General features: G+C 41.2%; 1 protein-coding gene across 1 annotated transcript; it reads left to right on the top strand.

The window, feature by feature from the left end:
- Window positions 1–634: 634 nt before the first annotated feature.
- On the top strand, window positions 635–22504 carry PGK1 (phosphoglycerate kinase 1). Its single transcript, XM_030305337.2, has 11 exons — window positions 635–808; window positions 6382–6432; window positions 9835–9990; window positions 10100–10244; window positions 13596–13699; window positions 15028–15147; window positions 19101–19215; window positions 19465–19644; window positions 21083–21260; window positions 21542–21640; window positions 22022–22504. The coding sequence occupies exons 1-11, from the start codon at window positions 744–746 to the stop codon at window positions 22060–22062; spliced, it is 1254 nt and encodes a 417-aa protein (XP_030161197.1). The 5' UTR covers window positions 635–743; the 3' UTR covers window positions 22063–22504.
- Window positions 22505–23785: the final 1281 nt, after the last annotated feature.

Genomic DNA, 23785 nt, shown 5'->3' on the forward strand with positions numbered 1-23785 from the left:
AATATATGAAAAATGCTATTTGCCATTAGCATTAATTGTGTCAAAACCGGAACAAAGACATTGCATTTTTAATTATAAAAAAGGGGAAGCTCGGGGGACCTAGGCCATTCCCGAATTCTGAGAGGTCTCAATTATTAAGGTCAATCAGCAGCCTTACTTAGAATTCCGTTTTAGGCAGCCAGGAAACCAGATTAGTTTTCCAAAAGGAAGTGCCCTTTGCATCTAACCTGGTAGGGCTGCCAAGAATTCTGTGGGGTGGGGGGCGGCGCTTTTCCCCGGGCTGTCTGGGGTTTGCTGGGCGCTGCAGTTGCTCCGGGTGGGGCAGCTGCAGGGCCCGGGCGGAGGCCTTGAGCCTGTTACTTTCGCCACGTCCGCCTGGAGCACCACACACTAACCTTTCCTCCCGCTGCCGACAGCGCGGCACCGCCTCCTGCTCCCGCCCTCAAATCACAAAGGCCTCCAGCGGCCTGCTGCGTGCTGGACGTGACAAATTAAAACCGCACGTCCCACCAGTGTCCTCGCAGACGGACAGCGCCTCAGAGCAATGGCAGGGCGTCGGCGTCTTCTAGCCTCGGCCAATAGTGGCTGCTATGCGCAGCGCGCGAGAGGGGAAAGGGAGGGCTGGTAGGCGGGGCGGTGTGGCCTGAGCCGCTCTCTGCATTCCGCACGCTACTAGAACGTACGTCGGCCGCTTTCTTCTCCGCTGTTTAAGCCTTCAGCCTTGCTGCCGTTGAATTGCCAGGATGTCGCTTTCTAATAAGCTGACTCTGGACAAGCTGAACGTGAAGGCGAAGCGGGTCATCATGAGGTAATTCTGCACATCTGCTCATGCTCCCTCAAGGGCTCTGCTGCCGCGTCTCTGGCCACAGCCAACTTGCTTCCTTGCCTGTCCAAAGTTGCTTTAGCCTTGGCTCGGCCCCGTGGGTTCTAGCCCTGCATAGTGAGGCTGCCCACCATTGTGGCTGAGGCTTTGCTCCACTTTTACGGTTTCTAATCTCTTGCCCCACCCGAGAAAGGGAGCCGTTTTTGCCCTTTGGAGGTGGCTCCGCCGAGGAAGGGCTCAATTCCGGGACCCATTTTGCCCTCCTTCCTATTCCTGAGATGAGGTTCCATCGCCTCCAGCTCCCAGCCGGCGAGGTGAGACGTAATGCTTAGCCTGCAAATCCCTAGGCCCCAAGAAGGGGACCTTGAAAGGTCATTTGGTTAGTTTCCCTTCCCCCACCGCCCTAGACCATCCCAGATAAATAAGAAAAGGCCCACAATCCAAAGGTCACTGCACAAAAGGAAAAATTTCCCTGAAGAGGTTATTTAGATGTTCAGGAGTAGCACCCCCTAAAGCATTGGGGATGGGAGGGTGGAGTGGGGTGGGGTGCACAGAAGGAGGCCCTACAGAGCTTATGTAACAGGCGTCTCTACATGCCACCGTTGGACTACAGGCCATGCCTGGGGTTTACATCAGAATTGTGACACATGCTGGGTGATGGTAGAGCAGGGTGTGGTTGCTCATTCTTTTTCTCCAACCTCACCTCACAGTTGGCTAGAGAAACAGGATATTAGAAGTGACGATGGCTACCCAGGCACTTAGGGGTCTTTTACTCTGCACATGTGGAACCCTGGTCACTTAACCAACATGGCTTCTCCCTTGTATGCCCAAATTGTATGGTGCATGGAACTTTTGCGTTTATCCTTTTTGTAACCTACGGTATATTTGCATGCCAGGAGCAAAGTGCAGGAGGACAGTTAGGTATGTAACTGCTGGGCTTGACTGTTGATATACCTTGATAGGATCCAAGGATGGTGCATTTTGGGAGTCACAGGGCTTGCATTGATAGCGTTGTGCAGTCTTGTCCTTTTTGGGAAGTGGTTGATTGATGGACAGGCATGTGAATGGTGTGATCCAGCCCCTTTCCCAATTTGGGCTGGTTCAAGTGAGGGCATCTTTTGGATATTAACAGACACATTAGGCAGTAGGGAATCTCCCTTTACCCTAGGCTTAAATATAGGAGGGCACTATGAATTTCAGAACTCTGGGCACCGTAAAAGTTGATGCAGCTCTCCCTTTTTCTCTAATTTCATTGTGGCCACTATTAGCTTGCAAGTGGCCTTCTCTGTCTTGTTGTGGAAATAGAAAAACTCAATATCTTAGGGCCATGAAAAACACCTGGCATCCACATTTTCCCAAATGATCTAGGCATTAGCACTCTGGACAAAGTAGGAATCAAAGCCATCCTGGTATTAAAAATGGGCCCTTTCTACCCTTCTGATGATCTTAAGGAAAGGGGATAGATTCTATAAAAATCGGCCAAGTGGATGTTGGCATGCAACCGGATCTTAGGTTTTAATTATTGCCTCTCCACTGGGCTCAAGGCTGACCTTTCGAGATAACATACACCAGCTGGAAGACAAGGGGTGGGGCGTCACGCTTGCTGGTCACCTTCCTGCAATTGCAGTCTTGGGCTTTATTTTCTCTCCTCAGGGAAACTGGTTTGAGGAATTAACTGGGCTGTTGGAGAGTGAGACTTTAGGAGGTGCTTATCTTTTCTCCCTCCGGACCCAACATGAAATAACTTGCTGTTCAAGGACTCAAAGTTTCACTTAACACAGATTAACCCTGAGCCTTGAAATGATTGGCTAGTCCTGTTTCGCTGATGGAAAATTACCTGTCCAAGGTCACTGAACTAGCAAATTGGTGGCAGAGCTAGGACTAGAATTTGGGTCTCTTTGGCTGCCAGCCACATCCTCTGAATACTCACCATTGTAAACAAGGACAGGTTAAAGACTGTCTGTGAAGGTTGCAATCCATATTCTTCCCCCTGTACTCTGGATAAATTCTAATTATTTGGCCTGAGGACAAGAAGTTACTTTGTTCCCTATTAATGTATCTCTTTTGAATGGAGTCACATTTTGTAGGACTACTTTTTGGAAGAGCCTAGGCCAGCTATGCCTTGTCAGCTCAAATTTCTTCTTGTTTCAGTGCCTTTATGTGGTGGTTGCTGGCAGTGATTCAGAAATGGGGCCTCCTGAGTGTGGCTTCCCTTGCCTCCTCTCTTTGTCCTGCAAAAGAAAACTCTGATGTTTGCTGAGTCTTCTGGCTCCTGCTTTGAATTGCCCAGGGAAACTTACTGATTTGTTGGGGAACTTCAGATAGCCAGAAACCTGACTGGGTAATTATCAGGTTCCATCTCCATTTTTTTGGTCTCCAGTTGACTCTATAGCCTTTTGAGTAAACTTCCTGCTTATTTTTGCAATGTCACTTCCTTTCTTCCTATCAAAGATTGCCAGTCTTACTCCTTTGCTGACTTGTGAAGCACTTCCATTTTACCTGCTCCCTCCACCCCTATTTTGTTTTAAACCTGTTTCTTGAACCTGTTGTAACTTGTTAAGCAACAGCTTTGATGTAGTGGAAAAAGAAATGGAGAGGAAAAACTGAGCAGAGAAAAAGTCTTTAAGATGCTCATAATACTCCAATTTTCCAGTCAGAGGGTATTTCCAGTGAAGCAAGAGTGGGCATGGTACTCTTGAGAGCTTTTAATGGGCCTGGAGCCCTGAAATTGCAGGTGTTAGAGACTTGATATCTTACTCTAAATCAGTATTTTTGACATTTATTTTTAAATACATACAGATTCACAGAAGGTTGCAAAAATAGTACAGAGAAGTCTTTGTTCACCCAATTTCCCCCAGTGGATACATCTTACAAAATTCTGGTACAATATCAAAAGTAGGAGGTTGACATTGGAATAAAGTTTATAGTTCTTTGCTGTGTTATCACACAAAGGTTGTGTGTAACTCCTACCACAGTCAAATTACAAAACTGTTTTGTTTGATCACCACCAAGCCCTCCCTCATTCTACCCCTTCAGAGTCGTGCACCTTCCCCCCACTCCCTCCATTCCAACACCTGGTAACTACTGATCTGTTCCCTGTCCCTAAAATTTTATCATTTCAAAAATGTTATATAAGTGGAATCACACAGTATATAACCTTTTGGTATTGGCTTTTTTTTTTTCTCTCAGCTTAATACCCTCTATTTATCCAAGTTGTTGCATGTATCAGTCGTTCATTCTTTATATTGCTGAGTAGTATTTTATGGTATGGATGTTGCACAGTTTGTTTAGCCATTCACCCCTTGAAGGACATCTGGCTTTTTTTCGGTTTGGGCCTATTACAAATAAAGCTGCTGTGAACATTGAATATTCATGCACAAGTCTTGCTTGGTGTGGACATAGGCTGTCATTTCTCTTGGGTAAACACCTAGGAGTGGAATCACTGGGTCATATGCCTAACCTTTTGAGGAGTTCCCAGGAAGGTTTCCAAAGCAAGTACACTATTGTACATTCCCATCAGCAGTGTATGAGTGATAAGTTTTTCTGCATCCTCACCAGCATTTGGTGTTACTGTTTTTTATTTCAGCCATTCTGATAGCTGCGTAGTGATAACCGAGTTCACGCCTGAGGCTAAGTTCAGGAGTGTTTCAGGGAAGTGGAAATGGAAGGGCTGCCGATTTTACATAGAAGAAGTGGAATGTGTAGGCAAGAGTAATTTCTGTGGTGGAGTCCTCAGAAAGATGCTAAAAGCAGAGCTGTTGTTGAGATTCTAGGAGATGATGAAAGGAGGTAATCCACAGGCAATGAGAAGGGAGAAGTCCAGTTCTCATCAGTAAGGTATGCCATGGCAGCTTGGATAGATGACACAGATTCTTGAGTTTTTCTGCCCAAAGAATTTCCTCCCTGTAAGGGAGGGAATAGGGAGCACTGCAAAGGTTGGCTTAGGGCTCAGCCTGTTGCCATTAGTGCTTTTGACCACAGGCCTTTCTGGGAGCCTGTAAGAAGGAAAATGACACAGGCAATGGGATACTCTGTCTTCTTTGGAATGTACTTTAAGGCTGGCAGGGGCCTTGTTCAGGATATTTAGAGAAGATGCTTGGAATCATAATCAAGTAGCCCGAAACTGAGTAGAGTGTATTTCTGAGCAGAGGCATACTGCTTTTATTTTTGAAGACTTTTAATTAAAATGTTTGAACATAGAATTATTCCTTCAATCCACCTTTGGAAAGGCTGCTCTTCAATGATGTAGATTGGAGTACTGTTCTAGGGGATATAGGAAATTGGTGGTCTTCTTAATAGGTCTAGGATTTTGTAATTGTCTGCCAGGCCTCAAGCATGGCAGCGGTCTTCTCCACTAGGTCATACCTTCCCTGCAGTGTGTGACCTGCTAGCTGTTTTTGTAATGGTTGGAGAAACATTAACATACATAATAATAGCTGCCATTTGTATAGCACTTACCATGTACCGGGTACTCTTCTAAGCCCTTTACAGATCACTAACTCATGTAATTCTCACAATAACCAAGAGGTAGATACTATCATTCCTCCTCTGAAGATGAGAAAGAAATTTAGGGAAGATTTTGCAGGCAACACTTAGACCCTACAATCAGCTATCCCATGTAGTTGTTTTCAGTCAGATTGAATTAGGCTGACGTTCCAAGGAGTTCAGAAGAAGAGGGGAGGAATTATTGGTTCTTAAAAAATGAATGGTAAAGCAGTAATCTGTTGGGTGACAAAGGAGAGAAATTATTTGCTTGTGCCATCTTGATCACTTCTCTTCCAATTGCCTATTTGTCAGGTAGGCAGGGTCACATGTTCCACCCTCTCCTATCAGGTTTTTTGAAAGAAGGTATCTTATTTTTAGTGTGTGTTTCGCTTGAAGAATCCTGTGAACTCAGTCTTCAACACTGAGTTTTTTCTGGTCACAAGGCCCCAGGCTTTCTCCAAAAAGAATGATACTCAATTGATGTGTTTTATTTTTCCAGTTACTTTTTTCTTTTTAGTGATGTTAGTTACCTTCACTAGGACCCAGAAATAATACCAAAGGAATCAGAATCAAGATGTATTCCTTAATTACCCCTTACCTATCCAGCTGCCATTTATTATTAGCTACTATCATGCTAGGTCCACATAAAAATCTTTTTAGATGGAACTGGTTTTAGCTTCCCAGGACTTCAGGGCTAGTTCCTGTGATTTCAGTTAGGTTTGATTTTTATTTTTAAAAATTCCTTTTTTAGAGTATGAGATATATACCTAAAAGGACACAAATCATAAGCTCAAAGGCTTATCACAAAACGAACACATTTGTTTAATCACCCTGGTCAAGAAATACACTGTAACCCCAGAAGCACCCTCTGGTGTCTTATCACAGGCCCTACTCCCACCTTCCTCTCCATGGCTAACCACTGTCTTGACTTCTAATGGCACAGTATTTTGAAGGTGGATTTTGAACTCCCACCTTATTTAACTGGTTCACTAAAAGTGCCTCTCCTAATCTTTGAGGGAACAACAAATCGAATGGATCATGGCTCTAAACCTGAAATTTTGTTTCTTTTTTAGAGTGGACTTCAATGTTCCAATGAAGAACAACCAGATAACAAACAACCAGAGGTAAGGTCTCTGCTAAACCTTGAGCTTGGTTTAAGATGTATGTGTGTGTCCATGGCTAAATAAGATGAAATGGTTTTCTTTTTTTATTGTAGAACTATGGTAACTTAAGCCATATATTCTTGGCTTTCCACAAACCCACTCTCTGGTCTGTTTTATTATAAAAATGTAAAAATTGGGATAAGTCATCTTCAGAAAGTGATTTTTTTAATCTTCCCATGTTTTGAAAATTTGAAGGATTTGGGGTTATGCATTTTTAAAAAATAACAAAAGTCGAAGGTTACTTGGCTTCCCTTGGAAAATAAAGAACTGTGCAAGATGATTTTTTAATACTAGTAATATTTAAGCTTACGTGTATTTTTCCACATGGCCCAGATACAATCAGTTTTTGAGAATTTTGATGTAAAGGAAAAGACTTCTGAAGTAATATTTTCAGTTAGTTTAGGCTGTTCTAAATATCCTGGCTCCAAAATCAGGAGCAGAAATTTTATATGATAGTATTGCTCTTAATGTTTTTATTTATTTTGAGGGAGAGTGAGACCTTGTGAATGCAGGAGAGGCAGAGAGAGAGAGAGGGAGGGAGGGAGGGAGGGAGGGAGGGAGGGAGGGAGAGAGAGAGAATCCTAAGCAGGCTCCATGCTGACAGCACAGAGCCCAACACTGGGCTTCATCCCACGAACTGTGAGATCATGACCTGAGCAGAAATCAAGAGTTGGACGTTTGACCAACTGAGTCACCCAGGCATCCCCCCCTTTTTTTTAAAGTAATTTTTAATTTTAAATGAAGGGTTTGAGCTGGAAAGTTGTTTTCCAATGATCTAGAGCAGTGTTGTCTAATAGAAATCTGAGCCAGATATAAAGTTTTCCAATTGCCCCATTAAAAATGTAAAAAGAAACAGGTGAACTTAATTTTAAATAACATTTTATTTAATCCAGTAAGTCAAAAATAATGATCTCAATATGTAATCAATAAAAAATTAAAGGGACAGTGAACATTTTTGGTAGTAAGTCTCCAAGATGCAACATGTATTTTAATAGCACTTCTCAATCTGGACTAGTCGCATCTCTAGTATTTAAGAGGCACATGAGGCTAATGGCTACCTATTAGACAGTACAGGTCTAGACCCAAAACATTTTCAGATATTGGCCCCAGAGTAGAGTCTGGCGTTCTACCAATACATCCCTGCTGTGCCATAGTGGAAGGTCTTTGTTTTATACAAGGCAGCTCTGACCTTTCTTGAGTTTCATTTTCTGCAGCACACAGAAAAGATAGGAAACAAGCTTATCAAGGTATTTTATGAATAAAAGGCAGATAAACATGTCTGAGTACATTTTTTCATTTTCAGAAAATGCATTGAGTTCACAAACTGAAGCATTAGAAATAATAGAACTTGCCAATAAGGGATAGCCTTGAAGATTAATTTGTTTTTTTGGGCAAACTTTGTGCTTAATGAAGGTTTCTTCTTTATTTGGTATTAGTGAGTTTTTATATATGTCAAATAGCATAATATATTTTAGAAGCATAACTTGGCTTTTTATTCCATTCTCTGCTGCAATGTCACCTTATCAGAGACTTTCCCTGGCCACCCTATCTAAAATCCCCTCCACCACTATTCCCCAATCATTGTCTCCCTACCTTTATTTTTTACACAGCGTTAATTACCACCTGATACACACACATGCACACACATACACATATTTATATATATACACACATATATATATAATATATACATATATAAATTATGTATATACATGTATATACATATATACTTTATATATATACATGTATTTATTGTCTCTCCATTAGAATTTCACTTCAGTGAGAGCAGAGACTGTTTTTATTCACTGTTGTATTCTCAGAATCTGGAAAGGTAACTGGTATAAGAAGAATTCAATAAATGTTTGTTGAATAAATGAATGATTTTATTCATTATCAATTTTAATTTCTGAAAGACTGGCAAAAATGTAAAGCTTGTATTAAATCTTTAAAAAAAATTTGACATGTTTAAAGGGAGTTTAATAAGTTTTTGGTTAAACTATAGATAATGTGATACATTATTTAAACTATGTTCTATGTAATGTATTTTTTCCTACAAAAAAAGTGCCTTAGGATCTGTAATGAGTGCAAAGAAGTTAGTACATATTTTTATTTTTATTGTTATTTATTTATTTATTTATTTATTTATTAATATGAAATTTATTGTCAAATTGGTTTCTGTACAACACCCAGTGCTGATCCCAACAGGTGCCCTCAAGAAGTTACTACGTATTTTTAAATTTTCCTCAAATTTCTTTTAATGGTGCTAAGATTTGGGCATTTAATTTTTTTTGTTTTTTTTAATTAAAAAAAATGTTTATTTATTTTTGAAAGAGAGAGAGACAGAGTGTGAGCAGGGGAGGGGCAGAGAGAGAGGGAGACACAGCACAGAATCCAAAGCAGGCTCCAGGCTCCCAGCTGTCATCACAGAGTCTGATGCGAAGCTTGAACTCCCGAACTGCAAGATCATGACCTGAGCCAAAGTCAGACACTTAACCGACTGAGCCACCCAGGTGCCCCAAGATTTGGGAATTTTAGATTTCTTCTCAGTCACATAAGAGGGATGTTTCAGGGGTCTTCTCAGTCACATAAGAGGGATGTTTCTTCTCAGTCACATAAGAGGGATGTTTCAGGGTCCCTAAGACCACCCACATATTTGGTGATTCACTAAAAGGACTCACAAGTTTAGCATATAGTTCTCACTGGTAAGGTTTATTATTATAGTGAAAGGATGCATGACAAGATCAGCAAGGGGAAAAGACAGATAAAATCTGGAGAAATCCATGCAGGGGCTTCCAGTGCTCTTTCCCTCCAGCAGTGGAAAATGCAGTAGTTGTATGTGTTGTTTCTGCCCAGAAAAGCCCATTAGAGACTCAGCCCCCAAGATTTTTATTGGGAGCTGGTCATATGAGTGCCCACTGCCTAACAACCAACAATTTTCTAGACTCTTAGAGGAAAGCAGGTGTTCAGCATAAATCACCTAGTTTGTACACTCTAGGAGCAGTGAACAGCCCATGTCAGAGAACCAAGGGACCACTTTGAAAGCCAGGTTCTCAGACACTGGCCAGGGGCCAACTTTGCAAGCAAGTCTTTCTAAAGATAGCAGCCTCAAGCCTGCTATATTAAATCTTTTCTGCCTAAGGGGCAAAACAGGATCAGATGGAACAATCCTAGGTGGAAGGTTAGCATCATAATTGATTTCTTTCCCTGAACATGAACATGAGGACCATCACTGAGTTGCCAACAGATTTGAAGGCATTTAAGAGAAGAAAAAGGGCTTTATATTTTATGAGACCATAAATAAAATAGTTCCCACTAATTCATAGGAGTAACCTTGCTCTACTGCCTGTCTCTTTTTGGTTACAGAATCAAGGCTGCCATCCCAAGCATCAAATTCTGCTTGGACAATGGAGCTAAGTCAGTTGTTCTTATGAGCCATCTGGGCCGGCCTGATGGTGTCCCCATGCCTGACAAGTACTCTTTGGAGCCAGTTGCGGTAGAACTCAAATCTCTGCTTGGCAAGTAAGTGCCAGGGTCTGGAGCTGGTGGACTCTGACAGGAGATGTTGTGAAGCATGTTGTTCCTCTTTCTTTCAGACTGCTCAAGTGTCTCCATCTTGTGCTCTCCCCAGGGATGTTTTATTCTTAAAGGACTGTGTGGGCCCAGAAGTGGAGAAAGCTTGTGCTGACCCAGCTGCTGGGTCTGTCATCCTGTTGGAGAACCTTCGCTTTCATGTGGAAGAAGAAGGGAAGGGAAAAGATGCTTCTGGGAATAAGGTAGGACCTGGGACTTTGACATTACTGGGGGTGAGGAGGGCTGAGTCTGTAGAAGACTGAAGAATAGAGGTAGTTCATGTTTATTTTTTCCTTACACACCTTTTTATTGAAGTTTAACACACACCTATATATGTATATGTATGTATATATACACATATATACACACACATAAATGCATAGCTTGATGAATTACCACAGAGTACACATGCCTGTGTAACCACCACCTACGTCAAGGAATAGAATATCGGCTATACTTGGGTATGAGTATTCAGTGGACATGCTTTTGCAATTGTTCCTTTGGTACCCACTTGGCCTATGATGACATGAGAAATCTGACATTATGTGATAATCCTACTTGGGCTATGATTCCCAAGTGCTGAGAGCAGACATTCACAGGCAGTTGAGGGGGGGGGTGGGTGTCCATGCTCTACCAGGTGTTCCTCCAACAGAGCCAGTATTAGATTCTTTTAAGACTGGGACAGTTTTTTTTAAGCAATGGGCCCTAATGTGTTATGGAAGGACAATGAATATTCTTATTTAGAAGGGGAATTAACTTAATGGTTGAGCTTGGTACTCTTAAAACCATAAATTAAATGTGATATAATTGGGATTTTCTTATAAAAAAATTGTGTGAGCAGAAAAAGTACTTTCCTAAGTCAAGTGGAAAGGGACTATTTGGGAAAATTTGTTGTAATTGGGTAAATGATGTTCATGATGACAGTGCCTTGGATTTAAGGCATTTTTTTTTTATGCAGTGTAAACCATTTTTTTAAATTCTCTTTAAGATAAGTAAGTATACAGGTATTATCATCATTTCATAAAGAAATTTAAGTCTCAGAAAGGCACTCATTTTACTAAAGTTAGAGGCAGTGGTGCTGTTGCTGGGCTTTATATTTAGCGTAGTCCTTTAGATCAGCAAACTTTTTCTATAAAGGGCCAGACGATAAGGCTTTGTAAGCTGTACAGTCATGACTGTATATGATCCTGTTGGAGCTACTCAACTCTGGTGTTGTGCAAAAACGACCATAGTTAAAAACCACCCAAAACAAACAAAAAAAGAGCAACTGTAGATAATCCACAAGATAGGTTACTATGACCTGACAACCATAATTCAAATATTAAATGATAAGCTGGCTCTTTGAGGATGATTTAGAATTTGCCTATTGGTAGAAGAGAAGCTGAAGTCATCCTTTAGAACTTTCCACTCTTAAGGTGTTTAGTGTCTTGGGGAACAAGATTCTTTGAGGCTAGTATCTCAATCTCCTGTTGTACTTCTGGTGTTTCTTTTTAAATTTTTTTTAACATTTTATTTATTTTTATTTTTTGAGAGAGACAGAGTGCGAGCAGGGGAGGGACAGAGAGGGAGACACAGAATCCAAAGCAGGCTCCAGGCTTTGAGCTGTTTGCACAGAATCTGATGCAGGGCTGGAACTCATGAATGTGAGATCATGACCTGAGCCAAAGTTGGACGCTCAACTGACTGAGCCACCCAGACACCCCTCTGGTGTTTCTTAAGGTCATCGGAGTACCAGCTTTCAAGCAGTTTCTTTTCTTAGCAACTCAGGCCTTATCCTGCCTTTGGCATGGTCTTGGTACAGTAGTAGGAGTCAAATGCTGACCTCAAATTTGGTGCCCTTTTAGAGTGAGAATCACTTGCACAGACTCTAGGACTTAGAGGTGGTAGCAAATAGAGGGAAAACCTGTTATTCAGGGAGTGATGAACTAACTGTGCTAGCCTATGACATTTTTAGTTAATTAACTTTGCATTTAAACACACATTAGTGTCAAGTGTCCAGTGGCTTTGATGCTCGAAATTTCAAGACCCAGTAGTAAGTTGAAAATAGATAAAAACAACAACAAAGCAGGGACATAAGAGTTTTCCTTCTTCCAGTGTACCCACATTGGTCTTTTAGGAACATTTTATTTATTGGCAGATCAAAAATGAGAAATGGGTTCTGAATATTGTTAATTTCTATAGTGCCTTTTTTCATGAAGAGCTTCAATTTGCCCCCTTTTTCCTTAAACAGTTCTTAAAGGGGTTATCATGTCTTTAATAGATGAGAAGATGTCGGGGACAGAGATCAACTTGCCAAAGGTTTTCACAGTGAATTAGTGTTAGAGTTGGGCCTAGAACCCAGGTGTCCTGCCATTTGGGCAGTGTTTTCATTACTACACGAATAATCTTCCAGTCACCAAGGGCAGGTGATATTCCATTCTAGAAAGATTATGTGGGTTCTGCAGTCTTTAATTTTAGCATTTAGGGCCCCTGCATTCTTTGGGTCATTAGAGGAAAGCCCCTGTTCTTTGTGTAGCCTCCTTCACTTTGAAACACAGGGGAGTGGGATTGGCAGTGACTAAAATAAACATCTGTGCTGTATATTCTTCAGTGCCATGTCCCCCCGTGCATTTTTCTTCGTCTCTTTCTGGAGATCTTTGTCCATCCTTCCATCCTGCTTTATGTCCCTTTTTTTTGGGTGGGGGGATCCTTGGATTCCCCTTTCTCTTAAAAATGTCTCTCTCAAAAGTGAGACTTTTTTTTTGAGAGAGAGAGAGGGTGTAAGTGAGCGACGGGCAGAGAGGGAGAGGAAGGGAGGAAGGGAGAGAGAGAGAGAAAGAGAGAGAAGCAGGGCTCACCTGATACAGGGCTCGAACTCACAAATCATGAGATCGTGACCTGAGCTGAAGTCAGATGCTTAACCACTGAGCCACCCATGGTGCCTAGGTGACATTTCAAAGCCATGTTTTACTTCTAATTTTGCTTCTCTTTTTGGTAGAAGTGTATTTCTTGTTTTCTTAGATGCCTAACTTCTAGGGAAGATTCTATAAAATACAGCCTTTTAATATATATAAAATATTTCTTAGGTCCTTTTCTGTTGCCATGTGTCCACCTGCCTTCTCTGTCCCAGGCTCATGAAGAATATGTGTGAGGGCCTCTCCCTTTGCAAAAAGGCCGTGGTATCTAGAAGCCTGAGTCAAGTATAATCCTGACTTTTACAAGGATATGTTAAAATGAGGATATGAGTCAAGCTAAGGAAAGGGAAAGATAATCAGAATCTTGTCCTAGGTCAGTGGGATGTGATTAGCTTTGTGTGACTAGAAGTTAAGCCATGGTTCAGGAATCTTAAGTTTTCAATTTGAGGCAAGATGATGGAGAGCAGAATGTAGAAGTGACCAAAAGACCTGGAGTATTTGGAAAAAGAAATCTATCCTATTGCTTGTTGTGAAAATTGCTGTCCCACCAACTCTGGGTCTTTAGAGATGTTCAAAAGGACTCTTGGTATGAAATGCTTTTATAGTTGTCTTAGGAGCAATCAACATTTTCTGTTTGTTTTTGTATTTTTGTTGTTGCAGGTTAAAGCTGAGCCAGCCAAAATAGAAGCCTTCCGAGCTTCACTTTCCAAGCTAGGAGATGTCTATGTCAATGATGCTTTTGGCACTGCTCACCGAGCCCACAGGTACTAAGAGTCTTGTTTGATGTTGAACTGGCAACAGTAATCTTCTCTTTACTGGAATAGCCCAAGTTCTGGGTTGTTTTTGGAGATTTCTGTAAGTGATGTATTATATAGAACATGATCCTTTCAGTCTCTAATTGGAACTTCCAATTAGAGTGTGGTTCTTTTTTTAAAAATTTTTATTTATTTATTTATTTTTTTGAAATTTTTTTTTTCTTTCCACGTTTTTTTATTTATTTTTGGGACAGAGAGAGACAGAGCATGAACGGGAGAGGGTCAGAGAGAGAGGGAGACACAGAATCGGAAACAGGCTCCAGGCTCTGAGCCATCAGCCCAGAGCCTGACGCGGGGCTCGAACTCACGGACCGTGAGATCGTGACCTGGCTGAAGTCGGACGCTTAACCGACTGCGCCACCCAGGCGCCCCAAAAAAATTTTTAAATGTTTATTTAATTTTGAGAGAGAGAGAAAGAGAGACAGCACAAGTAGGGGATGGGCAGAGAGAGACGGAGACACAGAATCTTAAACAGGCTCTGGGCTCTGAACTAGCAGCACAGAGCCCGAAGCTGGGCTTGAACTCACAAACTGTGAGATCATGACCTGAGCCAAATTCAGATACCCAACTGACTGAGCTACACAGGTGCCCCTAGACTGTGGTCCTTGTTGAATATCCTTGGTTCTTATTTTATTGAGGAAATAAAAGTGAAACATGTTGAAAATTATGGAGCTTTTTGTCAAGCTTTAGGAAGAGGTTGCTCTTAGGATATTTCAGGTAGAGTCCTCCCTGTGTTAAAATTGTAAGATCAGAGTCTTTTAAAGTTGTTTATTTATTTATTTTTGAGAGGGTGAGCACAAGTGGGGGAGGGGCAGAGAGAGAGAGAGGGAGATACAGAATCCGAAGCAGGCTCCAGGCTCTGAGCTGTCAACACAGAGCCTGGCTTGAACCCATGAACTATGAGATCATGAGCTGAGCCGAAGTTGAACGCTCAACCGACTGAGCCACCCAAGTGCCCCTATAAGATCAGGGTCTTATGCTGTTATTAGGAAGCAATTGAAGAATTTTCTCCTGTTGTCACCAATTGGCTGATTTGCTTATTATGGTTAAACCCTTGACTTGAAGACTATTAATTGGGTATCTTAAATTCTACTTAAGGTCATTGCTTTTTACTTGCTCCCTTTGGCGCTGCTCTATTAATCAAAAACCTTATGTGTTTTTATTGCAGTTTAAGGTTGAAAACTGTGAATGTATTTCAACGATAAGGAGATGGCCTCTAGAATTGGGAGAATTGGTAAGGGATTGACCAAAATTTAAATATGTCTGTTCTTTTCTAGCTCCATGGTGGGAGTCAATCTGCCACAGAAGGCTGGAGGTTTCTTGATGAAGAAGGAGCTGAACTACTTTGCCAAGGCCTTGGAGAGCCCAGAGCGACCCTTCCTGGCCATTCTGGGCGGGTATCAAGAACCTTTCTGAGATCATGTTTTAAATAGTATATTTGCCTGATAGTAGGCCATGACTTGGGTGGTTTTTTGTCAGAAAGCACAATCAAAGTGGGTAACTGAGGAGAATTTAATAAAGGTTCTATCTATCTACCACGGTATAGGTAGGGTTCAGGGAAACCCCAAAAGGACAGTATAGTAATCTGGGGCTAGAAACAGCCATCACAGTCCCTAGGCCTGAAGGGACAAAGAGAAGTGGTTATCAGAATCCAGAGAGGGTAGTTGTGTAGAGAGGGCCCTCTGATGGAAACTGTAGCCTTGGTCAGGGGACATTGGGATAGCCAGGGAAATAAATACTCTCATCTCCCTTCAGTCTTCTGATGTTTCCTCTCCCACTTCCAGTTGGCTGCAATCCAACTGGAAGCCAGAGAGCCCCTTGATGCAGTCCATGCAGGTCAGCCTCCTGGGACAAAACAGGGCCCAGAAGGAGAACAAGTGGTTTTGGAGGGAAGAATGGGAAAAATTTACCATAGTTGCTCATCTTACTATTTTTGAAGCCTTTGAGCCTTTCACATACATATAGTATGGCAAGAATAACCATGAAAATCTCCTCATATGTATTTAATTTATCCTTTGGAACTCATTTCCCCTAATTATATACCTTTTCATATTTTCCCCTGTGGGGAAAGGTACCACGTAGATAATGATATTCTAATGGCTTAGTTAGAAGTAGAAATTTCAGAATTGCAAAGGTTAAGGAGGCTAGGAAGATAGATTTTAGGTGATAGAGTGGGCACAGGGACCTAGTGTACTGCTTGGATAAGATAACTTCCTGTCACTTGGCATGGCTATCTAGGTAGCACCCTTGTTATGGCTGGATGCCACTGACCCTTCTGTGAGCATGTTTTCTTTTTTCCATGGGATTGAACACACTCAGCATTTTCCTATGAAAGCTGACTCTGGAGTTCGGTGTCAATTTCAGGTAGCATAGTTGCTCTTCAGGCTTCATGAGCCCAGTTTCAGGGTCCTAAAAATAATTCAGGTGGGTACAGGTTGTCATCTGTGTCCTAGAAGTATTACCCCTCTTGTGCACTGAGTTATAAAGGTCATACTCTTATCTTTGCTGCTCTAGAGATTAGGATTTGAGCTGCTTTTCTTCATCCTTCTGTAGTCCTGTAATATGGGAATGAGTGCCACCTAGTTGTTATGACTAGGTTTTAGGCTGACCCTGAAATCGCTGTTTTGGGGAAAGTTGATGTGGAGGGTCTTTTTTTGCCACCTTTGTTCCAGTATAGTCTTAGACCATTCGCAGTTTGGGGGAAATTTTACATTTTATTTAAAAAACATTGTGGAAGCACCAAACATGTACAGAAGTTGAGAGAACAGTATAATCAGCCCCCAGGTACCTAATACCTTGCTTCAACAATTACTGACATTTTTGTCAGGAGTACAGCATTTTCACGCAAATCTTAGACATATAATTTCACTTAATAGCTCAGTATGTATCTCATAACTGATCAGGAGATTTCTTTTTCAGTAACCACCATGTTATACTTAATACAATTTAACAGTTTTCTTACTGTCATCTAATATCAAGTTTGTATTCAGAAGTTCTTTGTCATCTCAAAAATTATCTTTTTACAGTTGGTTTGGTTGAATAAGGATCCAGATGAAGTCCATGCCTTGAGTTTGGTTGTTAGGCATATTTTATTCTGTAGTAGTATCCTTTTCCTTATTGTTTTCATTCCATTGATTTGTTGAAGAAGCTGGGCACTTGAGCTGTAGCATTATCCATCCCACATTCTTCAGAAGAGATTGACTCTCTTTCCTTTTCTCCCTCTTATTTTCTCTCTCTTGTGCTCTTGCTCTGTGTGTGGGGATAGTAGTTAATCCATGTTTAACCCTTGGTGGTGACCAATCTTTACAAGGGAGATAAACAGTCTCTTGCCATTCAGTACCCCATGTCACTGTTGTTTTGAACCTCCCTCTCACAAATCGTAGCATAGGGCCTTTCACAGGGTAGACATCATCTTGTTTTTTTTTTTTTTTATTTATTTTTTTATTTATTTTTAAAAAATTTTTTTTTTTTCAACGTTTATTTATTTTTGCGACAGAGAGAGACAGAGCATGAACGGGGGAGGGGCAGAGAGAGAGGGAGACACAGAATCGGAAACAGGCTCCAGGCTCTGAGCCATCAGCCCAGAGCCTGACGCGGGGCTCGAACTCACGGACTGCGAGATCGTGACCTGGCTGAAGTCGGACGCTTAACCGACTGCGCCACCCAGGCGCCCCAGACATCATCTTGTTTATTGAATGAAGAGGGAAACAGGCCCAAGGGGATCTCTTGTTTGTTTCAATGGAATTTATATATATAGGAGTGTTTATGTTTAGGTTTTTTTTCTCTCTCAGGGAGCTGAAAGGTTTGTCTGTATTTATTGTCTTATTTACTTATACTAGAAGCTCTGAAGGTGTAGAGGTCTTTGGTTTTTGCCCACTGATTTCTCAAAGACCTAGAACACTGTTTGGCACAGAGAAGGTGCTTGATAGATGTGTTGAGTTAAGTGGTCCAGTGGAATCATAAATGCCATAAACCACATGTCCCAGCAACTGAACATAGATCTAAGAGTGTGGATACCTGTTTTTGCTTGGTATATAGTTGTTTGGTATATGATCTGATCCCTTCTGTAGGGTTGGGACAGTTTTGAGTGGGCTCAGGGATCCCACAGTTAGCAGTCTTGCTGAAGTATAATTAGCTGTCTTGACTTCTGGTTTTTGTGGGGAGAAGGCAAACTAGACCTGTTTGGGTCTCATGGTTTCTTTAGACAGTAGGTCTTTTTCTTTTTTCTTTTCTTTTCCTTTTCTTTTCTTTTCTTTTCTTTTCCTTTTCTCTTCTCTTCTCTTCTTTTCTTTTCTTTTTTCTTTTCTCTTTTCGTTCTGCCAGAGTGTGAATGGGGGAGGGGCAGAGGGATAGAGAAGCTTAAGCAGGGTTCATACCCAGGCCCAGCATAAAGCCTGATGTGGGGCTCGATCCCAAGACTGAGATCATGAATTGAGCCAAACTCAACTGTCAGATGCTCAACCGACTGAGCTACCCAGGCACCCCAATAGTAGGTATACTAAGTCCTTTATGTCGTAGAAGTTTTCTTAGAAATAGATTGGCCTTTTGGGTTGAAGAAACATAGGGCAAAGTTAGCCAATACTCTTTTTCTTCCAAGTTTTTATTTAAATTCCAGTTAGTTAACGTACACTGTAATATTAGTTTCAAGTGTAGAATTTAGTGATTCATCACTTATATAGAACACCTAGAGCTCCTCACAAGTGCCCTCCTTAATACCCATCACCCATATAACCCATTCTCCCCACATACCTCCCCCCTCCAGCAACCCTCAGTTTCTTCTCTATAGTTAAGAGTCTGTTTTTTGGTTTGCCTCTCTTTTTTCTTCCCCCATATTCATCTGTTTTGTTTCTTAAATTCCACACGAGTGAAACCGTATGGTATTTGTCTTTCTCTGACTTACTTATTTTGCTTAGCATGATACTTTCTAGTTCCATCTACATCATTACAAATGGCAAGATTTCATTTTTTTATGGCTGAGTAATATTCCATTGTATGTATATACCACATCTTTATCCATTCATCAGTCCGTGGACGTTGGGCTCTTTCCCTAATTTGGCTATTGTTGATAATGCTGCTATAAACATCGGGGTGAATGGATCCCTTCAAATTAGTACTTTTGTATTCTTTCGGTAAATACCTAGTAGTGCAATTGCTGCTGGGTTGTAGGGTAGTTCTATTTTTAACTTTTTGAGGAACCTCCATACTATTTTCCAGAGTAGTTAGCCAATAATTTTGTCACTTGGAGGACATTTCCTTGTTCCTATGCCTTGGTATAAAAACTCAGGCACTATTTAATATCACTTCCTTAGTCCATCTGTTCTTTTGGTGATGTTCTTGCTTTCCCTTCTAGAGCTAAAGTTGCAGACAAGATCCAGCTGATCAATAATATGCTGGACAAAGTCAATGAGATGATTATTGGTGGTGGAATGGCTTTTACCTTCCTTAAGGTGCTCAACAACATGGAGGTAGGAAACCAATGCTAAGTGGATGTGAAATCGCTCTCCATGAGAAATAGCAGGTTATGTAAATTTAAAAAGCAAACCAGCTTCTGACATGAGCCCTAACAAAACTTCCATTTTTATTTATTTTGAAAGTTGTTTTTCTTTTGTCCTGGAATTGTTTCTTTATATTGTATTGTATCTTATTCCTATGCTTTGTGAGGTAATCATGTTCTTAGTATAGAGGCTGATCTTCATCTTGGCTCCTGTGTATAGATTGGCACTTCTCTGTTTGATGAAGAGGGAGCCAAGATCGTCAAAGATCTGATGTCCAAAGCTGAGAAGAATGGTGTGAAAATTACTTTGCCTGTTGACTTTGTCACTGCTGAAAAGTTTGATGAGAATGCCAAGACTGGGCAAGCCACTGTGGCCTCTGGCATACCTGCTGGCTGGATGGTGAGTCACTTGGGTGGTTGGTAATATGAGTGAACAAAAACATTTTGATTTCATTCATTCATTCATTCATACATTCACTCACTTCACTCATTCATTCAACCAACTAGCAAACATTTTAAAAGAAGCTCTACAGGAAATCTCTGTCAGAGAGGGCTCCAAGTGTAGCAGTGAGACCCTCCTCAAGAGAGAATCCATGGGGGAAAAAGCAATGGTATGATTGCTGCTGTCTTCATCAGTAATGTGGGGGCAAAACCATGTTGTGTTTCCTCGTTTATTTAAGGTTTATTAAGTACTTGACTATGTGCTGGGGATGGTGCTATGTACTATCATGATTTGGACTGTTCTGGATTATGTTGTTACCTAGAAACCTATATAAAAATCTTATATGAAAACATTAAGATAGAATTATACTGATTATAAAGAGGAAAAAAGGTGTGTGTACATTAAAGACTAAATAGTTGATTGTAGTGTTCTGTACATATCATTTTTTAGAGAGAGTGTGAACAGGGGAGAGGGGCAGAGGGAGAAAAAAAGAGAATCTTAAGCAGGCTCCACACTTAGCCCATGGCTGGACTTGGGGCTTGATCCCATAACCCGGGGATTATAACTGCTGAGCCAAAATCAAGAGTTGGATGCTCAACCAACTGAGCCACCCAGGCACTCCTCCACATATTATCATTTTAATAGCTGTATAAAATCATATGTTGACATACTAGTTTGCTTACTCATTTTCCTTTTGTTAAGCATGTGGATGTTATTTATTTCATTGTTTCTCAAAGTGTGGTTCCAAGAATAGCAGCATCAGCAACATTTTGGAACTTGTTTAAAAAAAATGCAAGTTTCAGAGCCCTACCCCCGATTTACTGAATCAGAAATTCTGGGAGTTGGGCCCAGCAATTTTTGCTGGAACAAGCCCTCCTTGTGATTCCAATGCCAAAGTTTGAGAACCATTGAATCTAGATCAGTATTTCTTAACCTTGGCACTATTGACATCTCAGGTAGTTTTCGTTGTGGGAGCTGTCCTGCACATTGTAGGATGTTGAGCAGCATCCCTGACTTTTACTCGCTAGATGTCAGTAGAATCTCCCCCTTCTTCCCAAGTTGTGACAACCAAATGTCTTCATACATTGCTACATGGCCCCTGGGGATGGGCAGAATTGACCCTGGTTGAAAACTACTGATTTAGTTCTTCATAGTCATAAATAGTGTGGTTAAGAATGTTTTTTTTTTTTTTTTAAATCAAATAACCTGAGGTTTTCCCTTCCATTTGATCTTCCATAAAGGGCATGAGCAGGTTTATCATTTTAAAGACTGAAGGGTATCTTTTGGTTCTACAAGAAACTCTAGTGTTCTGCCTTGAGTTCAGGTCTTGGTGGAGGTGGTATTTACTTCTGTAAGTAGCTTTTCTTGGTAACTCATCTTTAATTCTGCCTCCTAGGGCTTGGATTGTGGTCCTGAGAGCAGCAAGAAGTATGCTGAGGCAGTCGCTCGGGCTAAGCAGATTGTGTGGAATGGCCCTGTGGGCGTATTTGAATGGGAAGCTTTTGCCCAAGGAACCAAAGCCCTCATGGATGAGGTGGTGAAAGCCACTTCCAGGGGCTGCATCACCATCATAGGTACAGGATCCTCTACAAAGTTAATGCCAGTGTGATCTGACTGAATTCTGATCAGCAGGAAGTAGAAGGGAAATGATTAAGTTTTAGTGAGCTTCTTGCTGCCAGTTGAATCTTGAGAGCTGAACGGGTGTGTATAATCCATGGAAGAACATCTTAATGAGATGGAGTTGGGGGTTCGTCAGCTACCTTTTGGGCTTACGAGCATACTGCCTTATAGTTTGGTGCCAATACTTTTTATTTTTTTTCTTTTCTTTCCTTTTAACTTGGCTTTCATTCAACAGGTGGTGGAGACACTGCCACTTGCTGTGCCAAATGGAACACAGAGGATAAAGTCAGCCATGTGAGCACTGGGGGTGGTGCCAGTTTAGAGCTCCTGGAAGGTGAGATTCTTCTGTTCCTAGGCTTATTTGGGGGAAGGTGGGGGGTTATGTGGTGAGAAGTGGGTAAAATGGAGTGGAGCTAGTAGGTAGTGTTGTCATTACTGTTCATTATTAGCTGGACAGTACAAATGGAGGAACTTCAAATAAGGCTCCTAGCATCCATTTTGGGTTGGGAGGGGCAGAGAGGAAGACTTATTCCAGAAAGGTTACACTCTAGTAGACCTGGGATCCAAAATGTAAAAGTTAACCAACTCTTGGTCATAGATCTATCCTAAGGAAGAGCAGACATGTTATTGGGACATGTTGGGAAGATAGGAGGCATATCTGGCTTCATGGTCCTATAGTAATGCTGTCTGTGTGTGTGTGCTTTCTCAAAAACAGGTAAAATCCTTCCTGGGGTGGATGCTCTCAGCAGTGTTTAGTACTTTCCTGCCTTTTGGTTCCTGTGCACAGCCCCTAAGTCAACTTAGCACTTGTTGCATCTCTACTTGGCATTAGCTAAAATCTTCCCCCATGTCAAGATTCAGCTAGTGGCCAAGAGATGTAACGCCAGGAACCCTTAAAACAGTTGCACGGCATCTCAGCTCTTCTTTACTGCACCCTGGATTTGCCTACATTCTTCAAGATACCATTTGAATTTCTTAGTGACTAAACCATTGTGCATTCTAGATTGCATATATTTATATTTTGCCTGTTAAAAGAAAATGAGCTGTGTTAGCTTCTCTTTTTGAAGTAGCTTATTCTGATTAGCTTTGTCATTGTTTCACTACTCAGAACGGAAATAAGATGATATTCTAATGGTAGGTAGGGAGACAAAGTTGGTGATCTATTCAATAAATAATAAAAGTATCCATTGAAATGGGATTATTTTTTTCCTGTCATACTTTGTTAGGTTGAGAACAGAATCTTGAGGGAAGAGATCAAATCAGCTACATTGTGAATGCAAGAGACGGGGCAGCAGTGGTGGTGGGGGGGTAGGGGAGATTAGATAAATGTGTACTTTTAAAAAATGTTTATTTTTGGGAGAGTCGGGGAAGGGAAGAGTGAAAGGGGGAAAGAGGATCTGAAGCAGGCTCTGAGCTGACAGCAGAGAGCCTGATGCGGGTCTCAAACTCATGAACCGTGAGATCATGACCTGAGCCAAAGTTGGATGCTTAACTGAGTGAGCCACCTAGGTGCCCCATAAATGTGTACTTATTTTATTGAATCCCTACTTTATGGCAGATAATAATGTAATAGGTGATTTATTTTTTTATTTTTTATTTTTTGGTTTGTGTTTTAAAGACAGTGAATGGGCAGGGGAGGGGCAAAGGGAGAGGGAGAGAATCTTAAGCAGGCTCCATGCCCAGTGCAGAGCCTGATGTGGGGTTTGATCTCAGTGAGATCATGACCTGAGCTGAAATCAGGAGTCAGACACCTAACTGACTGAGCCACCCAGGCACCCTGGTGCTTTATTTTAGATTTTATTTATATCTGTTACACATGACCATAATTTAAAAACGTCAAGGCTTATGACAACAAAATAGGCTTCAGCCCATTCCTCCCATTTGTGATTTCCATCCCCCAGAGATGACTGCTTTCAACACTTAGCTTTTTTTCTGGTACTTACCTCCATGTTTCTGTAACATACTTAATATTATTAATCTCTTGATTTTTACGAAACGATATGTATTAATGCCATGCCATGGGAAGATTTAGCATTCTTATAGCCTCTGTTCCACATATACTTCCCTTCTTAATTTGCCCAGTATAGTTTTGTTATAATCCTAGATTACATCAGTAGTCTACATTGTGATTATAAATAGTATTCACAGCTGAGCTATGTCATACGGTATGATTATATAATGTACCTTTTTATTTTCTTTGGGGTTAATAAGTTTTGAAAGTTTACTTTTTTTCTATGTACCTATCGCTGATTCATACCCAGTGTATTCAAACATGTGAGACAAGTCTTCATTTTTATTAGCGATATTCCTCCTGGAGTCCTCTGCTTTCACTCCAGTTTACCCTGGCTGCCTTCTAGGTTTGCTATATAGCTGTTGCTCTGGGATTTCTTTTTCTAGAAGAAATCCCTTTGGGGTAACCCTGTTGGGGATTCCTTTTACCTCCTGTGTTGGGCCTCCCTTTTCCTGGATTCCTTTTCCC

The sequence above is a fragment of the Lynx canadensis genome, chromosome X (genome assembly GCF_007474595.2).
Source record: "Lynx canadensis isolate LIC74 chromosome X, mLynCan4.pri.v2, whole genome shotgun sequence".
Taxonomy (NCBI): Eukaryota; Metazoa; Chordata; class Mammalia; order Carnivora; family Felidae; genus Lynx; species Lynx canadensis.

Excerpts from the sequence above, each read along its gene's own strand:
- PGK1 (XM_030305337.2), top strand. The coding sequence starts at position 744 with ATGTCGCTTTCTAATAAGCTGACTCTGGACAAGCTGAACGTGAAGGCG. Across the intron at positions 6,433-9,834 it reads CAGATAACAAACAACCAGAG|AATCAAGGCTGCCATCCCAA; the intron begins GTAAGGTCTCTG and ends TTTTGGTTACAG. Across the intron at positions 15,148-19,100 it reads TTCCTGGCCATTCTGGGCGG|AGCTAAAGTTGCAGACAAGA; the intron begins GTATCAAGAACC and ends TTTCCCTTCTAG.